The 20,807-nt window shown below is 37.6% G+C and overlaps 1 protein-coding gene across 1 annotated transcript in view; it reads left to right on the forward strand.

The window, feature by feature from the left end:
• PSEN1 (presenilin 1) overlaps positions 1–20,807 on the forward strand; it is a 42,670-nt gene that overhangs the window by 11,993 nt on the left and 9,870 nt on the right. The window contains 16 exon segments of the mRNA XM_032228543.1: positions 2,063–2,173; positions 7,232–7,275; positions 7,277–7,352; positions 7,354–7,416; positions 7,418–7,488; positions 9,892–9,922; positions 9,924–9,978; positions 9,981–10,034; positions 11,666–11,735; positions 13,646–13,713; positions 13,716–13,792; positions 13,794–13,866; positions 17,974–18,072; positions 19,531–19,617; positions 20,548–20,561; positions 20,563–20,722. Of these exon segments, the coding sequence (XP_032084434.1) occupies positions 2,090–2,173; positions 7,232–7,275; positions 7,277–7,352; positions 7,354–7,416; positions 7,418–7,488; positions 9,892–9,922; positions 9,924–9,978; positions 9,981–10,034; positions 11,666–11,735; positions 13,646–13,713; positions 13,716–13,792; positions 13,794–13,866; positions 17,974–18,072; positions 19,531–19,617; positions 20,548–20,561; positions 20,563–20,722 (1,126 nt within the window). The 5' untranslated portion in view covers positions 2,063–2,089.

The following is a 20,807-nucleotide window of genomic DNA, read 5'->3' on the forward strand; positions in this document are numbered from 1 at the left end:
TTTTCCTTACTTCTACAATACTGGTTGGGATGAATTTTTTCTTTTTATTTGGTTTCATTTAAGAACTTTATTCTTCTAAGCCTGAAACATAAAGAAGATTTAAAAGGTATATAAAGAGGGTAGTAACTTTAGAGGGAAGAGAAGTTACACTGCCACTTGGAGGTTGGAGGTTGAGACATGGAAACATTGTTTTTTTCTTTTTCCCCTTCGATCAATTTTGACCTTGCACTTCAAGTGCCCTTTGGATGTTTGTTGCTAGCTGGAAAAAAGTGAAAGAAGTGAAAATGAAGATTTGTTTTAAACCAGAGTGGCTGTGTTTATTAATTGGAAGGATGACACGAATTCAAAAAGAAACCATAACATTGCAACAGATTATGTCTGGAATTCAAAGATTATTAGAAACAACAGAGAGAATTGAGAAGAGATTGGAATATATTGAAAATATAATCTTTAATGTGGCAAAACCTGATGGGAAATGGAAGATACTCAGCAAATAGAATATATTCAGCAAATGGAAAAAAGTGGAGTCTGGAGCCCTAAAAATCCAGGGGGGAAATGAACAGAGGCAAGATACCATGAATATTGGCAGTGAACTGTTGGTTGGAGATGGAAAGAGTGGAACAAGGAAAGGGAAGATAGATGGAAAGGTGTTTACTACAGATTTCAAGATATAGAAGAAGAAAAAGGAGAAGAATGATGGATTTAAGGAGAGAAATTTTGATCAAAACATTACTGATAACCAAAGATAAACTGATTAAGGTAGCTGATGGAGGGTTTCGAGATTTTACAAGATATGTAATAAGCAACAAGTTGCAAAGAGAAGTCCAAACAAATTTGATTAAGGAAATAACAGAAGACCAATTCCACAAATGGCAAAAGAACTAGGACTACACTATTACTGGAAAGACACAGGTGAGATATGAAAATTAATAATAAAACACTAGTTAAATTTAGTTAAAATTAGAGCTTTATGTTAAAAATATAGTGATAATGATAAGTTAGGTAAATAATTGATAATAATAACAATGTACACATATATATTGGTTTGACAAGAAGAAATTTGGTATAAATTTTTAAAAAGGGGAAAAAGTAAGTAAACATAGTCAAACTATTGCTAAATAAATGACTGATAATGATAATAATGTAATTTGTATTGATATGATAAAAGGGAAACTTGGATATAAATTGTATACAATGATTAAGAAAAGAGGTTTTTAAAATTTTGTTAAAATTAGAGCATTATGTAAAAAATGTAGTGTTAATGGATAAAGTTAGATAAAGGATAGCAATGTATATACTGTATATGTATTGGTTTGATAAGAGGAAACTTGGTAAATATTTTAAATGGTGAAAAAGGGGGAAAAAGTAAGTTAAACTTAGTCAACTATCATTAAATAAATGACTGATGATGATAATATAATAATTTGTATTGATAGGATAAAAGGAAAAATTGGATTATAAATTGTAAAGAATGATTAAGAAAAGAGGTTTAAATTTTTTGTTATTAAATATAATTAATGTTTTATTTTGAATGCGTTATAAAGGTATAATGTCGTTAGATGATATTGAAAATAGATAAGAGAATGCCACTATGTGGTTTTTGTTTTAAATTTTGGAATGTTTGTTATAAAGGGATGTTAAAACAACTATAGTCATATGAAGGATGAGGTATGATGATAACAATATATATAAATATATGTGATGTAAAATATGAATCAGAGGTGATGACTGTGGAAGAGATGCACAAAAACTCTTTGTAACCAATTGACACACTTTCTACAATTTGTAATGGAAGATGATTTTGTTTGTCTTTTATACAATTTTTGGGGGGGCAATTTAAGTTTAGACAAACTTTGGTTTGGAACAGATTTGCCAATCACAAATCCATGGTAAGTGTGAAATCACTGTGCAATAGTTACTTAAGCATCATTAATCTCTATACAAAACTGCTTTTTGATACCCACTGATTTAGAAAGAGCTGCTAAGATAGTTTTTCATTTGAGTTTGTTCAAATAAATTGTAGGTTTTCAGAACTTATTTCTTTTTAAACAAATTTTTACAGCTGCAGTAACTCAAGAAGAAAGTACCAATGGCAGAACTATCGGCACATTTTCACAGGTCCCGCGGTGGGCAACCGAGAGAGACCGTTCCTGACAATCAGCTGGCCAATACTGTACGTAAGAGATGATTTTATCACATGCCAAAATGTAAACTGAATGGACCACACATAGTAGACATGCAGGATCAGTGGCATATTAAGGATAGGGATGAGAGCAATCTGTTCCTGGTGCAGATAGTAATGGAATGCTGTTGTATGGTGGACTTGGGGGCAAAGAGGACACTATCCAGAGAGTTGGTAGCAGGGTATAGAGCCAGATCATTGCTATTGGCACTCCAGTCGGCTGGTTGGTGGTCAGCATCACAGCAGCAAGAGGAAGAGGGTGTTTTAAAAAATGTCCCTCTTTGGTATGCCACTGTGCAGGATGCCCCTTAGCTGGATTTCCTCCTTATTTGTATTTTTTTGCTGTGTAAACTGTAACGAAGGTGGATTCCCTGTGGTCCTTTCGTGACATGGTAGATGTAGGGCTAGCATTGTTGAAGAGATCTAGGCTTAAATATCCACTCAACATGAAGTTCACTGGGAGTTATTAAGACCAGTCACCATCTTTTAGCCTAACCCTTTTTTTACAGGATTATTGTGAACATATATGGTGGACAGTCGAAATAGAACAATAATAGTAATAATGGAACGTATGTGAGAAACCAGGATTGTTTAATTTGTTCCTCACATTTTATTTCGTCACTTAACTACCAAATGCCTATGCAGCAGCTTCACAAACTAAAACAATATAATACAATACAAAAGGACAATGTATGACAAAGATATGGAGAAAAAACATGAAAGGCATTTCAGACCTTCCTTCACTTCACTGCCTACTGAAAAGGACTTCCTAAATAATCTGGCCCCAACCTTTTCAAAAGGTTGTGTAAGGTTGAAGCTATGTAGACCTGGTAGGTAGGGGATTGACTATTCCATAGGGCAGGTGCAGCAACCCATTAGATGGTATTTTTAATTGACAGAATACAGAGTATACTAACCCCATCATAGAATGGGCAGCACCTACAGCAGATAGCTAATCCCTGAAATATTTAAGCTCCATGCCTGGTAGGGCTTTATAGTTGCAATCCCAGGATCTTGAATACATCTGGAATCCAACTAACCACCAGTTCATCTGAATAGCAAGAGTACTACATGGGAATAATGAAGCATGCTGAACTCACTTTGGATCAGCTGTAATTATTTTTGATGGCCTTTCTGGCCAGCTCTACAATACAATACAATACAATGCAATAGCAGAGTGGAAGGGGACCTGTGAGGTCTTTAGTTCAACCCCCTGCCTAGATAGAAAACCCTATACTGTTTCAGACAAATGGCTATGCACATCTTCTTAAAGATCTTCCAGTGTTGGGGCTTTCACAACTTCTGGAGGCAAGCTGTTTCCACTGATTAATGTTCTAACTGGCCAGAAATTTCTCCTCAGTTCTAAGTTGTTTCTTTCCTTTATTAGTTTCCATCCATTGCTTCTTGTTCCTACCCTCAGGTGCTTTGAAGAATAGTTTGACTCCCTCTTCTTTGTGGCAACCCCTGAGATATTGGAACACTGCTATCATGTCTCTCCTAGTCCTTCTTTCTATTAAACTAGACATACCCAGTTCCTACAACCATTCTTCATATGTTTTAGTCTCCAGTCCCCTAATCATCTTTGTTGCTCTTCTCTGCACTCTTTCTAGAGTCCCCACATCTTTTCTTACATCGTAGCAACCAAAACTGAATGCAGTATTCCAAGTGTGGCCTTACCAAGGCATTATAAAGTGGTACTAACACTTCACGTGATCTTGATTCTATCCCTCTGTTTATGCAGCCTAGAACTGTGTTGGCTTTTTGGCAGCTGCTGCACACTGCTGGCTCATATCCAAAGGGTTGTCCACTAGGACTCCAAGATCCCTCTCACAGTTACTACTATTGAGCAAGGTACCACCTATACTGTACCTGTGCAGCTATGCATACCACCTATACTGTACCTGTGCAGCTCTATGTAGAGCATGTTGCAGTAATCCATTGTAACCCGAGTCAGGTTTGAGTGATCATAAGGAGGGCCATTCCAGGAATGGGTCCAACTGGTCCACTAGCTGAACCTACACAAAAACTTTCTAGTTCACAATCATTAACTTGCTCTTTAAGGAGGAGTACTAAATTCAGAAAGACCCTTTCAACTTGCACATGGAACTACTAGGACTAAGCACCACAAACCACCAAGCCTTACTAGGGTTTCACCCAGGGTGGGGTTCAGATAGTTAAATCCGGTTCAGGCGAACCGGTAGCTCTGACAATCAGCTGACGAGCAAACCGGACGAACAGGGTGGGCCCGCCCACCCCTGCGCTTTACTTTCCTATGTCCTCTCAGCTGATTCGCGTGGCAGAGCAGATTGCCGCACCTCTGCTGTGTTACTCCCCAGAAGTAACATGAAGGTACGTTTTGTTAAAACTGCACCCAGCGCAGAGCATGCGTCAGGCACACACAGGCGCGGAGCAAGCAATCCCTGAACCGATTGTTAAACCGGCAGGATCCCACCACTGATTTCATCTGAGCCTGTGTCTCCATATCCAGAGCCCATTCCCTCCATATCCAACAGCTTTCAGGAAAACAAATCTCAAAAGCATTGTTTGGTTGGCTAAAATAGAGATATACAGATTGGAGTAATTAAGTAAGTACGTAAATCTTTATTACGGTTAAAGACTAGCAATCCACTTCTCTTTACCACATATACAAACCCGTCTGCAATAGGTGTTCTCTTATATATACAGATTGATGATACCCAACCTACAAAGGATCATCACTCCCAACCGTCTCATGTAGATGTTACGCAAGAGAGTTGAGAGTATAAGCTTTAGGCACGCACAGCGAAGGTTTAGGAGTCAACTTCTACCCCCTCGAACCCCAGATTTTTAACGTTATCTTTTTAAAGTTATTTCCTGGGAAATCTATTTTCCATGTAATGTAATTATTACCCAGATCTCTGGATTGTGATTCTTTTCATAAATAAAATCATGCTTATATCAAATCAGCATGAGTCTCTACAATCTGGCACTTGTTAGATGTGCTGCTATTACAGTTTCAAACTTAAGGGGCAGCAGGGAAAATTGTAGTCCTGGTATGTTCTGCACCGTATTTTTGTATACGGCACGGTCTTGCTTGAGAGAGGTTCAGAGTAAGCAGACAATTTGTGTCATCCCAAAGCGTTGTGCTTAAAAAATTCGCTTAGATAGTAGCTGCCTTCCTAACCTTGGATGTCTCTGTACAGGTGGTTCCTCAACTTACAAACAGTTCATTTAGTGACCGTTCAAAGTTACAAGGGCTATGAAAAAAGTGAGTTATGACCATTTTCCACCTGTTGCTTACAACTGTTGCAGCGTCCCTATGGTCATGTGATCAAAATTCATATACTTTGCAACTGGTTCATCTTTATGAGGGGTTGCAGTGTCCCTGTGTCATGTGAACCAGTGTTTGCGACCTTCTGACAACAAAGTCAACGGGGAATCCAAATTCACTTAACAGCCCGTGTTTCCCCTTAACAAATGTAATGATTCACTTAATAACTGTAGCAAGAAAAGTCGTTAAAATTGGGCAAAGCTCACTTAACAGATGTTTCACTTAGTAACATAGATTTTGGACTCAATTGTCGTAACTCGAGGAGGATTACTGTACAAATTTCTTGAGTGATAAAGAACCAAGAGACCAGCCATAATATTAAAATCAGTATATTAACATTTTGAAACCATATGCAATGCCTCGTAATGTTGATTGAAAATGTACAGACATTACGTTTGAAGTACTATTTCGATGTTCTACACCTTTAAAAGGATTGCTTTGGATTTCATATTAACTATAACTTTGATAATTGTCAAGGCTGCTGTTTATCTTTGGTATTACTCATTCACTTTGAAGATATATATATAGTGCGTTCTTGTACACACAGAGTACAAATGGAATTAGTTTCAAATCTTTTTCAAGGCTTTACTTCCTTAATGGCTAGTGAAGTTGAAGAATCTATTCCTTTGCTTCTGCTAAAGGTAAATTTTCTGTTCTATTTAATGCTACTCATGTAGGGACCTGTATTTTCTATATACTAAAGCAAAGTACAAAAGCTGTAACATGATTCCTTTGCCGTTTAAAAATGCACCTTTGCACAGACCTTTACATTCTAGGCATCGGTGAGTATATCTTGTTTGAGCAGTTTCAAATTGTAGCTCAGAGCGTAATTTAACATATAACTGTTCTTATAATGTTACATAAATGTTCTTTTTTTTCCTATTTATTCTTCTTGCAACAGTATTCTATATTCTGAGCTATCAGTATGAAAATAATTTTACTTATTTATGAAAATTAATTCTGTTATAAAACAATCCCAACTGTTCATTGTAAATAACCTTTGGATCACAGAATTGTTGCATTTTTTATTAAATAAGTTTGATAAAGGTTTTCTTAAATTGCACATATTTTTCACCAGAGATAGAAATATAGGATCCCAGTTTTAACAAATTTTCTTGTTTGTCTGATCTGTGTTTGTTCTTAACCTATGATTTCACTTCTTGTGGAATAATAATATGAAACATTTGGAAACTTGATTTGATAACAAACCAGGACATCATATTTTGGGGACTCTTCAAAATGTCATAAACATATTGCCGCCTCTCTACTTAACATTCCTGTATGAAAGCGCCATATTGGTTTAAGCCATCTGCATGCTTGCCGCTTGTAATGAAAATGCAAAGGTAAAGTACAGGCAGAAGGTCGAAGAACAAGAGCCATAGAAGCACTGTTGGGACTGGGAGGAGCAGATAGAATTAAATCTGTTTTTTATAGGATTAAGAAATTGAGTTTCTACCTCTGATTATTTTCTTTGCATTTTAAAACACTTTATGCTGCTTAAGTGTTACTGAAAGCCTGAATGCCATGCTGGACAACTCCACAACAAAGAAACTGATTCACAGGAAAGTAAGTAGCCCACATCTCAAGATTTTGATGGTCATTCCCCTTCTAGGCCAATTTTCTGCATAGCTCCAGCAATTAGCATCATTGGTGCTACCAGATCGTTGCCTTTTAGAATTTAAAACTCAAGGGACACATAAAACATGGAAATATTCACGGATGTAAATTCTTAATTTCAGAATGTCAACAATGAAAGACGACAACAGGAGAGCGGTGACCGGAGGAGCTGATAATCCTACTCCAGCAACTAATGGACAGCCACAGCAAAGGCCTAGACAAGTGGTGGAGCCAGACGAGGAGGGAAGAGGAAGAGTTGACACTGAAATATGGGGCCAAGCACGGGATCATGCTCTTTGTGCCTGTCAACATTATGTATGGTAGTTGTGGTTGCGACTATCAAGTCTGTCAGTTTCTATACGCGCAAGGATGGGCAGCTGTACGTAACTAACTTTTTCCATAATTGCTTTTTCTTGCTGTGACAAACTTTATTTTTTTCCCCTCCCCTGTATTTATTCTTTTAACCAATGTTTCAAATACAGTTATTCTCAGTATATTTGCTCTTTTTGTTTTTGCTGAGAAATCCCTTTTCCTCTAGTTCCTCAAAAGATGCAGTTTTAGAAAAGGAAATTTTCAACTTACTTCCTTCCTTCTCATTTTTCCAGTTTTAAATAACTCTTCTGCTTATTTATGTTTCTTTGAACAAATACATGTAATTAGAATTAGCATTGGATATTTTCATTCAGAGATAGGATATTGGGTGAATCCTTCCTTCTAAATTTTCTTCTACTAGTGGGAAAACTACATCAATAGAAATCGGGAGTCACCTTCCTCTTGCACTTTTTATATCTACTCCAGAGGTCTCCCCTTAAGTCCTTCCTAACAGATGGGGTTTGTTAACCCCAAATTTTACATGACAGAAGTCTCCTACTCAATTGGACGCACAGTTTCTTGATTTTCACCTGTTGTATTTTTTCACTATAAAGCCAATTTACGTCTTCCCTTTAAGAATTAAATGTTTTAAAAGTAAACGGTTCTTACCTTATTGTTTATCTCTTTAATGTGGAATATCATGGTGGCCCCCTGAACTAAATTAAAATACACCCCAGTATCTAAGTTGCATTCTTTTAGCGTTTAGGTATGGGCTAATGGATCTCAAAACAGCAATTGTGATTCAGTGTACGTGTTTGCCTAGTGTAGTGTTGCCTAGTGGTGTGGTACTACAAAATTTCTTTTTCGAGTGCATTAATGGAATGTGAACTGAACTATCAGCTTGGGAAAGGCATCTTGGAGTCAGGGTGTGTAGCTCAAGACAACCCATTGCATTCATATCGTAGAAACCACAGAAGTCGTGTTTTGGATAATTAAAGCGGAAACTTGAAAAGGGTGATCAAATAGGGGAAGTGCCATGTATCATTGATAATAGCTGGTTGGCTGACATTGGGCAATCCTGAGAGTGCCTGGAAAGGGCTACTTAAAAAAAACAGCATTGACTCCGGGCAACTGAAGAACAGGAACAAAGCACCAGATCCACCAGAGAGCCGAGGTGGCGCAGTGGTTAGAGTGCAGCACTGCAGGCTACTTCAGCTGACTGCAGTTCTGCAGTTCGGCTGTTCAAATCTCACCGGCTCAAGGTTGGTTCAGCCTTCCATCCTTCCGAGGTGGGTAAAATGAGGACCGGATTGTTGGGGGCAATACGCTGACTCTGTAAACCGCTTAGAGAGGGCTGAAAGCCCTATGAAGCGGTATGTAAGTCTAACTGCTATTGCTATTGCTATCCATAGAAGCAGGAGTCTACTACAATAGATGGGGGCCCAGATGCAGACCATGCAGAGAGGCCTCAGAAACAGTCCAACAGATAGTGGCAGGTGTGAGAGGAAGGCAGGAACTGCATACACTGAAAGGCACAACTGAATAGCTGGCATTATCTACAGGAACGTCTGCACAGGGTATGGGCCTTCCAAATCCAGATGGGAGATTCTGCAAAAGGTTGTGAAAAATAACAGGGTTAAAATCCTATAGGATTTTCAGATCCAGGTGGATAAAGCAGGTACTGGCCAGCCAATCAGACATTGTAGTAGATAAGGACCCGAGGACAGCAGTGGTAATTGATGTGGCAGTCTCAAGTGACAGCAACATCAGGAAGGAGTATGAGGAACTGCAGAAGTACCAGGACCTGAAGGAGGAGCTAAAGGGAATATGGAAAGTAAAGGTCAAAGTGTTACCGGTGGTAGCAGGAGCATTTGGAGCTGTTACCCCTAAGCTGGGAGAGTGGCGCCAACAGATTCCGGGAAAAACACAGCGTGCTCTAGCCAGAAGAGTGTAGTACTAGGAACAGCCAAGATACTGTGCAGAACCCTCAAACTCCCAGGACTTTGGTAGAGGACATAGGAACGAGGATATTTGCATGTAAATAACACTTGCATATATGTTTATGTCCATGTGCACATAGGTACAGTATATATACAATATGGAATGTAGCACGATGTCTGACTTCTTTCATAATATGACCATAAAATTACCTAGGAAATGTATATATGGGTCAGCTTTGTCTTGGTCAACATAACTTGTCTTGTGTTTTATGTGACACGGATGACAGGGATTATGGTACATATTCAGCAGCTCATATTCTCCTGCTGTCTTTTTGATTTCGTTGGCCGCTTAAATGAAGTAACGATGTGCTTTGTAATAATTCATTTCATAGCCACTAGATGGTGCATACAGGAACACTTTATAAAGTGTTCAATATTTGTTGACCTTCTTTTCAGGTGGATTTAATTAGAAACATACTATCCTGACTAAAAGCAGTGACATATTTATTTTGCTGTGCATTGCTTTGTAGAATCTATACTCCATTTACAGAAGATACAGAAGACAACTGTTGGGACAAAGAGCTCTGAATTCGTACTCAATGCTGCCATCATGCTTAGTGTATTGTTGTCATGACTGTACTCCCTGGTTGGCTTTATAAGTATAGGTGCTATAGGTGAGCTCAAAATTATTTATAATATTTTCATTCAAACTCCCATCTCCATTATTTTGTAATGCTATTGTAGAACTTAACTGCATTCCAGTTTGTAAAGGACCGAACACTTGTTAAATCTATGCTTCATCTGAAGATTAACTATAAAAACAGCAGAACAGGACAAAAAAAAATTCCATATTTTGTACTTTCAAAAGAAATTTGTAATAATGACCATCAGAAATTTGCAGTTAGATATTTTAAATTTATTGAAAAATGATTTTGGAGAAGGAGGTGACCCTGAAATAAATTAAAATGACTATTAACCTGATATTCAAATGTATTCAAATAACCAAATGTTGGCCTATGTTGGGTGACTCCTTTAATTTCACCAGATTTTTGTTCCTCTTTGTTTTGTTAAAGACAAACTTTATTCTTTTCATGATCCACAGATCGATGTAAGCAATTCAGGCTTTACTGCCAAACTAACTCATTCCGCAGTATAAATTTGGAAAGTTTTTAAATTAGATTTTAATGAGTGAATGGAATCCGTGTGCAACAGATGAGTTACTGTCGACAAAATTGCCAAATGAAGCATGGCAAACCAAATTCTGCCTTTATGCACTATTAAACCGATACTTTTTACTTTAAATTTAATTTTGAAATAATGTGTAGGTTGGTTGCGTTACAGAACAATTTAATTTATGGATGATGCAATATCTGTAAGACATTTATTATCTGTGTATATTTCTGCACTGAATTTATAGCCATAATTATCTTCATTTGCATATTGATCAAGTGTCAGTACTCTGATGGCAGCACTGGATAAAACCCCATATTGTGCACTCCAAAGAATACTGTAGGTTCAGGACTACACATTCTTTTCAGATCAGATGCATCTTTAATTCTAAGCGTGAAACTTAAATTAAACAGCAGGCAGTAGTTGCCAGGATCTTGGATTTTTCAGCACAATCAGATAATAGATGAGTAGAGAGCATTTTGTACCCATTCCAGATGTACACTGTAGGGTTGTCCTCGACTTACAACAGTTCATTTAGTGACCACTCAAGTGACATCATCACTGAAAAAAGTGGCTTATGACCATTTTCACACTTGTGACCATTGCAGCATCCCATGGTCACGTGATCAAAATTCAGAAGCTTGGCAACTGGTTCATAGTTATGACCATTGCAGCATCCCCACAGTCCAATTCAGACACCTGGCAACTGACTTATATTACAGTATCCCAGGGTCCCAGGTACTTGTGACCTTCAGACAAGCAAAGTCAATGGGGAAATCAGATCCACTTAACAACCCTGCTATTAACTTTGCTTAACAAATGTGGCAAGCAGGATCATAACATAGGGCAAAACTCACTTAACAAATGTCTCGCTTAGCAACAGAAAAATTGGGCTCAATTGTGGTCGTATGTCAAGGAGTATCTGAATATAATTTCATCTTATAACCCTTTAAGAGGGGCTTTAGGATTTTAAAGGGCTTTAAAAAGGGGCTTAGGACAGAGAAAGAGATGGTTATAAATCCTTGTTATCTAGGTGGGACTTATGTGAAAATGTTCTAAAGTTTCAAATAGCCATTCATGAAAGGGTCAATCTAACATCAAGTCTGAACATTAAAAACTTTTTGTTGGTGTTTCAGGTGATCCACGGCTGGCTCATTGTTTCTTCTCTCTTTTTGCTTTTCTTTTTCTCATTTATTTACTTAGGGTAAGTATAGAAACGTTTTGCTATTTAGATTTGTCAAAATGGGGGGAACAGGTTGAGTTTTTTTAATATTAAGTAACCTTTAATCCTAGCAACTACTGTATATTAAGGTTTATATATAAGGATTACATTTAACTATAACAAATGTTTATGATTCAGAGTTTTGTATCATTTTTAAAAATATGCGACCATTTGGATTTCAAACAAACCAAACCACATATAAATCTTCTGTGTTTATACGCACGCACACGCGCGCACGCACACGCACACACGCACACGTACATACTTCTGTCAATGAATACAATGAAATTTCATTTCTTTAGGACAGAGATGTCTATTATTTGTGGAAGTCGTTTAAATGTAATGATTTGCATCATTTATGTAATGATTTCATTACGCATATAATACAGGTTGATGCAAACAAAATAATTTGTCATTTGTCCACTTAAATAATGACATGAGCAGAGCTATGTTTACAAAGTCCATTGTATCAGGATGTACTAAAATGAGGTTTCATTTGTACAATGAAGCAAAATAAGGCTGTAATGATGGTTCTCACAGGCGGGTTTTCTTCTGTGCTTTAATATTAGTACAGATGCTTTAGATAGAAAAGATCAAGGTTTATGATGATATGATGATCTTTTGGGAGGGAAAGAGAGAGAAAGAGGTCATATCCACAAGGAATAGCAATATAGCAATAGCAGTAGACTTATATACCGCTTCATAGGCCTTTCAGGCCTCTCTAAGCGGTTTACAGAGAGTCAGCATATTGCCCCCAACAATCTGGGTCCTCATTTTACCCACCTCGGAAGGATGGAAGGCTGAGTCAACCCTGAGCCGGTGAGATTTGAACCGCTGACCTGCTGATCTAGCAGTAGCCTGCAGTGCTGCTTTTAACCACTGCGCCACTTGGCTCTTAAAGCGCCTTGTACACCATGCTATACTTGTACACCATGCTAAGTTCTGCATAGTTCAAGGCTCATTCCTCAGATACAGTGCAGAGCAACAGAATTTTCTCCCAACTTTTCAGTGCAAATGGGCAAGTGAAAGCATAGTACAAGTAAACAACCAGATTAGTTGTTGCCAAAATGATAAATATGTAGAACATTCCTCCCTCCCCAAAGGGCTTTTAACCCTTTATAAGCAGCAACCAGAAAAGCAAGAGTTTGAATCTTGATAAAGACATGCATTTCACATAGATGCTAAAACTCTTCAGTTAACTTCATTAACTGTGCTGCAGTACATCTATTTATTAGTTCTTTGAACTTCTTAAAAGTCTATTGTATTCTATTTCTTGACCAGCTGAGAGAACTAATACAGGTTACCACAACAATTGTAATGGCAAACTGCTCTGCCTATCAGCATTGGTGAAGAAGCTGGGATAAACTTTAAACTCTGTACACAAAAGATTGTTTTAAAATTGCTGTCTTAATAAATTGAAAAAAAACCTACCTTCAGCAACTATCAGATTGTATATTAAATCTCTTAAATATGTTAATCTAATTTTGGCTGCCATAATATAATTATGTTTACATACTGTATGTCCCATATTGATTTCTTTTTCTACAATGCTGTGCAGTCGTTTTATTTTCTGTTGAATCGTTTGTATTTCTGGATAACACTATTGATTTGGCATTGAAATAGTTGTTCACATCTTTTATTTATTTTTTATTTATTAAACTTCCGTGCTGCCCATCTCACCTACAGTCAGCCCTAGGCAGCTTACAACCAATAAAGCAACAAAATAAAACATTTATCAAAATGATAAATAATAAAAAGTAACACTAAAATTGGTTTAAAACTTAAGATGGCAAGGAAAGGAGCAAGGTGCTTTATTTGAATATCACAATTTTACACTATATACTATTGTCAAAATCGCAAGCGCCTCTTAGTATTTTGTCTTTGTCTTTTAGGGAAGTTTTTAAGACCTATAACGTTGCCATGGATTATATTACTGTGGCCCTCATGATTTGGAACTTTGGGTGGTCGGAATGATCTGCGTTCACTGGAAAGGCCCCCTCCGTCTTCAACAAGCCTACCTCATTATGATAAGTGCTCTAATTGGCCTTGGTGTTTATAAAGTATCTTCCTGAGTGGACTGCTTGGCTCATCTTGGCAGTCATCTCGGTGTATGGTAAGATTCCTCTATCCCCATTTCAGTAAAAGCCCTTGAAAACCCTTTCCAAAAATTAGCTGGTATTCTTTTATGTTTGGGATGCCAGATTATTTTAATGATGGGAAATTGCATTGTAAATCTGGATCACACCTTAAATAAGCTTTGTAGTGGGGGGTGGGCTTTTGTAATATGGGTGCTTGGTTTCTCTCAATCTTGCATAAAAGCTTTTCCTGTAGGAGAGGGAGTCTATGTGAAAAAAAATGGGAATTAGGTAAGGTTCCCCTCACACATATGTGCTAGTCGTTCCCAACCTTAGAGGGTGGTGCTCATCTCCATTTCAAAGCCAAAGAGCCAGTGCTCTCCGAAGATGTCTCGAGGTCATGTGGCTGGCATGAATAAATGCCGAAGATGCATGAAACATTGTTCCTTCCCACCAAAGGTGGTTCCTATTTTTTCTACTTGCATTTTGCATGCTTTCAAACTGCTAGATTGGCAGAAGCTGGGGCAAGTAACAGGAGCTCACTCCGTTACGTGGCGCTAGGAATTCAAACCGCCGAACTGCCTTATTTTAATTTTAATTTTAATTTTTAATAAGGAACACGCATTTGTTCTATGTAATATTAAAAGATGAGAGTTATCTAATATCTCCCTTTTATATTTGGTTATTACCGAAAATTTCTCCTTCCCTTTTGAGGTTTCCATATGCATTTGGCTGAACAGTGTGGGAAATTAGCTAGCTGTTAAATTGCGTCTTATTCTGAAAAAAATATCCTCTCAACTTCGATCTTGATAGAAATTGGGATGCTGCAATACTGAAGTGTAAATGGAAACATATTTAGAGCATCACAATACTCAAAAGCAAAATATAATGAGGTGCGCATTTAGAATTAAAGATTGCAACCCAATTTGTTAGATTAAACAAAAATCCTTCTAATGTGTATGTTCATTGTTTTCCTGTTTACCAGCATGATGGTATTTTTTAAAGGAAAATATTGCATACGCTTTTATATTTTACATTTGTAAGTATAAAAGACTTTTCGCAGTGTAAAACAGCTCTACTTTTTGAAGTATTCTTTTTCTTTCATGCACACACACACACACACATGCACAAACAAACACACAGTTTGATTTTCAAGTGGGAACAAGCAGTTTGGCAGCATTTTAAGATATGCAGACAAACAAGTTTGACATACTATATACTTTTTCCCAAGTTGTAAGGAATCCAAATGAACTTTGCAAAAGAATCCTTCTTCTGCAGAAGTTCAGAAACAAAGGATAGCCACAAAAATACAGATCTCATGTGCCATCAAATTACAGAGATTTAAATATTATATTGTCTTAAATTTCCTTAACATTATACAAGTGTAGTTCTTATATATTGTAAGTTTAGTAACTTTACTGACAGTTAACTTCTATAGTTAGAACAATTACCAACTGACTCTATGTAAACCTTAAAAGAAAAAAAATGTGTTTGGCAAGAGAGGTGTTTTTTCCAATCTAGGAAAACCCAGGAATTTAAAACTATTGCATTTTTCCTGAATATGAAAATGAAGTAATGACATTAATAGGTGTCTATGCCTCGTAACGTGATGTGACTCTGTAGGTGGGTACTGTTTCTTTGAAATAAAATAAAATGCTGTTTTATTCACTGGTATTTGAGCTAAACCTAAGGCCTCTCCAAGTGTTCACATGAGATTTCAAGTCTGGAAAAAAAAACTGTTGCAGCATTGCAGCATGACAACAAGTAGCATATAAGGTTACAAGTAAGTTGGTATGTTTATAATGTACATAGATGAGATATATAGATTGAGCATGATTTCATTCAGATTAGAGTAGGTGGTCTGTTTCATAAGTCATACCTCATGCATCCCAAAGTATTACATGGCTGTATGATTGTTGATCCAGAAGGCATATAGGTGGATGGTATGTACAGGTGAAACTCGAAAAATTAGAATATCGTGCAAAAGTTCATTTATTTCAGTAATGCAACTTAAAAGGTGAAACTAATATATGAGATAGATTCATTACATGCAAAGCAAGATAGTTCAAGCCGTGATTTATCATAATTGTGATGATTATGGCTTACAGCTCATAAAAACTCCAAATCCACAATCTCAGAAAATTAGAATATTACATGCAATCAATAAAAGAAGGATTGCACATAGAACAATATCGGACCTCTGAAAATATAAGCATGCATATGTACTCAGTACTTGGTTTGGGCCCCCTTTTGCAGCAATTACTGCCTCAATGCAGCGTGGCATGGAATCTATCAGCCTGTGGCACTGCTGAGGTGTTATGGAAGACCAGGATGCTTCAATAGCGGCCTTCAGCTCTTCTGCATTATTCGGTCTCATGTCCTCTCATCTTTCTCTTGGCAATGCCCCATAGATTCCTCTATGGGGTTCAGGTCAGGCGAATTTGCTGGCCAATCAAGCACAGTAATCCCATGGTCATTGAACCAGGTTTTGGTGCTTTTGGCAGTGTGGCAGATACCAAGTCCTGCTGGAAAATGAAGTCAGCATCCCCCATAAAGTTCGTCTGCGGAAGAAAGCATGAAGTGCTCAAAATCTCCTGGTAGACGGCTGTGTTGACCCTGGACTTAATGAAGCATAGTGGACCAACACCAGTAGATGACATGGCTCCCCAAATCAACATAGGACTGTGGAAACTTCACACTGGACTTCAAGCATCTTGCAGTGTGGTGCCTCTCCATTCTTTCCTCCATACTCTAGGTCCTTGGTTTCCAAATGAGAGGCAAAAGTTGCTCTTATCAGAAAAGAGGACCACTGAGCAACAGACCAGGTCTGTTTTTCTTTAGCCCAGGTAAGACGCTTCTGACGTTTGTTGTTCAGGAGTGGCTTGACAAGAGGAATATGACATTTGAAGCCTATGTTCAGGATCCGTCTGTGTGTGGTGGCTCTTGATGCACTGACTCCAGCCTCAGTTCACTCCTTGTGAAAGTCCCCAACACTTTTGAATGGCCTTTTCCTGACAATCCTCTCCAGGCTGCGGTCGTCCCTGCTGCGTGTGCACCTTTTTATTTCCATACTTTCCCCTTCCATATAACTTTCTATTAATGTGCTTTGATACAGCAATTTGGGAACATCCAACTTCTTATACAATTACCGTTTGGGCTTTCCCTCCTTATGGAGGGTGTCAATGATGGTTTTTTACACAACTGTCAGGTCAGCAGTCTTTTCCAGGATTGTGATTCCTATTGAACCAGACTGAGAGACCATTTAAAGGCTCAGGAACCCCTTGAGGTGTTATGGCTTAATTAGCTGATTAGAGTGGGGCACTTTGAGACTAGAATATTGCACCTTTTCACAATATTCTATTTTCTGAGATTGTGGATTTGGGGTTTTCAGCTGAGCTGTAAGCATAATCTCACAATTATGACAAATCACAGCTTGGACTATCTTGCTTTGCATGTAATGAGTCTATCTCATATATTAGTTTCACCTTTTAAGTTGCATTACTGAAATAAACTGAACTTTTGCACGATATTCTAATTTTTCGAGTTTACCGGTAATCAGAACCTGCTTTCCCCCTCAGTTCGATTGATAAGAAGCCTCTAGTAGACGGGAAAAAAACTTACGTCAAGAGAGGATATCATTTGGATATAATGTTTTAATTATAAAAGTAAAACAGGGAATTCGGACAGGGCTGTTTTTCTTCTATATCCTTTATTTTCTTCTCTGAATGTCACTGTGCTAGTCTCCTTCCAATTTTTGAAATGTCTTTTTTCGAGGTTTTTTTTTGTTTTTTTTTTCGTTCCTGCCACTGGTTTGGTTTTGATCCTTATCATGGCAGTAATGATTCAGGATTAAGAGTAATAGTAACAGTGTTTCTGAATCAAAGATTTATTGTAGCATGTATCTTCATGATTTTTTAATTGTTAACTATTGTAAAAATGTGGGGCATATCACAGGCTGGGCCATAAATAGATTTGAACCAAGCAATGTTTTTCTGTTACAGCCTTTTTATCAGTACACAAAATATTGTAAGGAAGTCCCATGAAGCAGTCTAATTTATTACATTCATATTACTAAGTATTTCTTTCTGACCACGGAGGATCCATTTTTCCAGTTTTTTAAAATAATCTCAATATCTGTCTTTCAGATCTGATTGCAGTATTGTCTCCCAAAGGCCCTCTTCGTATGCTAGTAGAAACAGCTCAAGAAAGAAATGAAACTTTGTTCCCAGCACTCATTTACTCATGTAAGGACAGATTATCTGATGCCTGCTTTGAATGGAGGGAAAACAATCATCTAATTTTCTATTAAGATATGAAATGTTAGATACTGTGAGTCAGAGTTCCCTTTCATAAGAAAACAGGTCTTTGTTGTGTGCTCAAAAGTTTAAAACCTGGCCTGGATAAGATGTTCCAGTTAGTAGCTTTCCTTTGACTACAGAAGCAAAAATGAGATACAGCAAAAAATCTAATGTTTTAAGTATAACAAACTAATGATATGTTTTCCTATTGTGGTAACTTTGCAGTTAAGCAGAAGTTAAGCAACATACTGTATTTTAAAGATTTGCTCTTAAAAAGAAAAAATCCTCCTACGTGATCCAAAATAGTTTTGACTATTTCAGGGATTTCGATTGCTTTTATGGTACAACTAGTTGATAACCGGGTATTTATTTGCCAGCGGGAGCCTCCTTGTGGAGTACTGTGAAGCCATTACCATGGCAACCTCCACACCGCTATATGGTAGAAGCTATTTTAAGGCAGTACAGTAGAAGCCATTTTAAGGCACAACAGACTGTATCTTAACAGAACACACACCCCGAGGGGTGGTTAGGGGTGTCTTACCACCCACCCACGCCCAGTATTTGTTTCCAGAGGGTAAATAACCTGTGTACCAAGTTTGGTTGAAATTGCTCAAAGTGTGTCCAGAGTTATGCTGGAGCATACACATACACACAGACACACACACACACACACACACAGAGGGAGGGAGGATGTATCAACTGATCCTTCAGTACAGTTTTGTACTGAAATGAGGCCATGATAGAACTATAAGATTAAAGAAGAGCATCTGTTTAGCTGGGTGCACATTTCAAAAAAAGATCTTTTTTTAGGGTAATATCTCTTGGGTCTGCTGTCATTTAATTACGCATTTATGCTAATAAAAATTTTAAAATACTGTTTTACAAAGGTATAATGCAATGCTTATTTTCCAGGTGGTATGTATTCATTTGTTACAGTGGTACTTCGGTACTCATCATTAATTGGTTCTGGGAGGCATGATGAGTACCTAAAACAATGAGTACCAAAACAATTCCCCCCCCCCCCCCAATAAGGAATAATGTAATGGGTAACAAGACAGCCAACACTGAGTTCTAGCTTGTGAACTGAGTACCAAACAAACGATAAGTGCTGGGACAAAATTTTCACATCAAATGTGTTGAGTACCAAATTTGATGACTTTCAAGACAGCCGAGTACCAAGGTACCATTGTATTAAGATTTAATAACAATGGGCACAAAGCACCAGAAAAAGAAACTTGCAGTTGGCTTCCATTTTAACAACATCTTAGATGAATTCATTGCAAGGGTCCCTGCAGTTTTCTGTGGTACAACACACAGAACGTTGCTAATATACCTATATATAATCATTATGTGATTAAATAGCATAAAGCAACAATAAATTAGAGGTCTTCTTTTTTCCATTAGCAACAATGATATGGCTAGTAAATATGGCTGAACAAGATCCTGAGGCCCAGAAGGGAGCGTCTAAAAATGCCACTTACAATCAGCAAGGTGAGGGTTTGTTTTTTAATCTTTGTGAAGTTGTGTGAGAAATGCAGAATAAGAATTGTCAAGCAGTTTCATGTTAACCTTATATTACCGAAGGGTTTTACTATTTAAATACTGAATTCATGTCCATCAATGAAGCATAAACAGTGCACACTGATTTGAATCCCTCTGCCAGAAAAAATGTTTCCTTGTCATTTGTCTTGAGATAGTTTTATTTCCACTCACCGCCAGGAATCCTTGTAACAAGTGAGGGGAGGGAATCTGCAAGTATTGGCTTGGGTCTTTTTTTTCCTAACAAGGATGCTGTTTTTAACAACACAGCTTCTACTTTTATGCCTCAACTCCTTTTTAAAAAGAAATCTACAGAGGCTTCCATTTTAATAGCAATAGCACTTAGATTTATATACCGTTTCATAGTGCTTTTACAGCCCTCTTTAAGGGGTTTACAGAGTCAGCTTATTTCTCCCAACATTCTGGGTCCTCATTTTACCAACCTCAGAAGGGTGAAAGTCTGAGTCAACCTTGAGACGGTCAGAATCGAATAATAAATAGTCATAAAATGAGTAAAATTTAGAAGAGTCATTTTTTACAAATCTTGAAGAATGGAGAGAAAAATCTACTTCTCTCCTCTACTACATATTGTGAAATATATTTAACAACCATGTTATTAAATTAACAAGTGAAGTGGTTCACTTAACAAGTGTCTCACTTAGCAGCAGAAATTTTGGGCTCCGTTGTGGTCATAAGTCAAGTTACCTGTATGTGCAAACATTAGGATTTGGGGGCACACTAACTTATTTTCATTGTGTAGTACTCGGTTTTTGTTAGCTTGGTTTTTGGCAGCATTTTTTTTCACCAATCAACTATCATATAATCTAATGATGTATTTGGATGATTCGCACAAGAGTGTAGTAGAAATGCCTGTGTCTTCAGTTACAGTGAATCAAAAACCAGAATGCAGGTCCTGAGGTAGATGATGGAGGTTTCAACCCAGAATGGGAGCAGCAACGAGACAGCAGGATTGGGCCAATACAGTCAACCCATGAAACACGAGCAGCAGTGCAGGCTCTTCCTACTAATTCCCTAGCAAGCGAGGATCCAGAAGAGAGTAAGTAAACGTGTATAAATAAATATAAATCAGTTTTCCAGGCACACACAGAAATTACAGTTGATTTAGAACGGGATGACAACCT

Source organism: Thamnophis elegans, chromosome 1 (assembly GCF_009769535.1).
Source record: "Thamnophis elegans isolate rThaEle1 chromosome 1, rThaEle1.pri, whole genome shotgun sequence".
In the NCBI taxonomy this organism is placed as follows: Eukaryota; Metazoa; Chordata; class Lepidosauria; order Squamata; family Colubridae; genus Thamnophis; species Thamnophis elegans.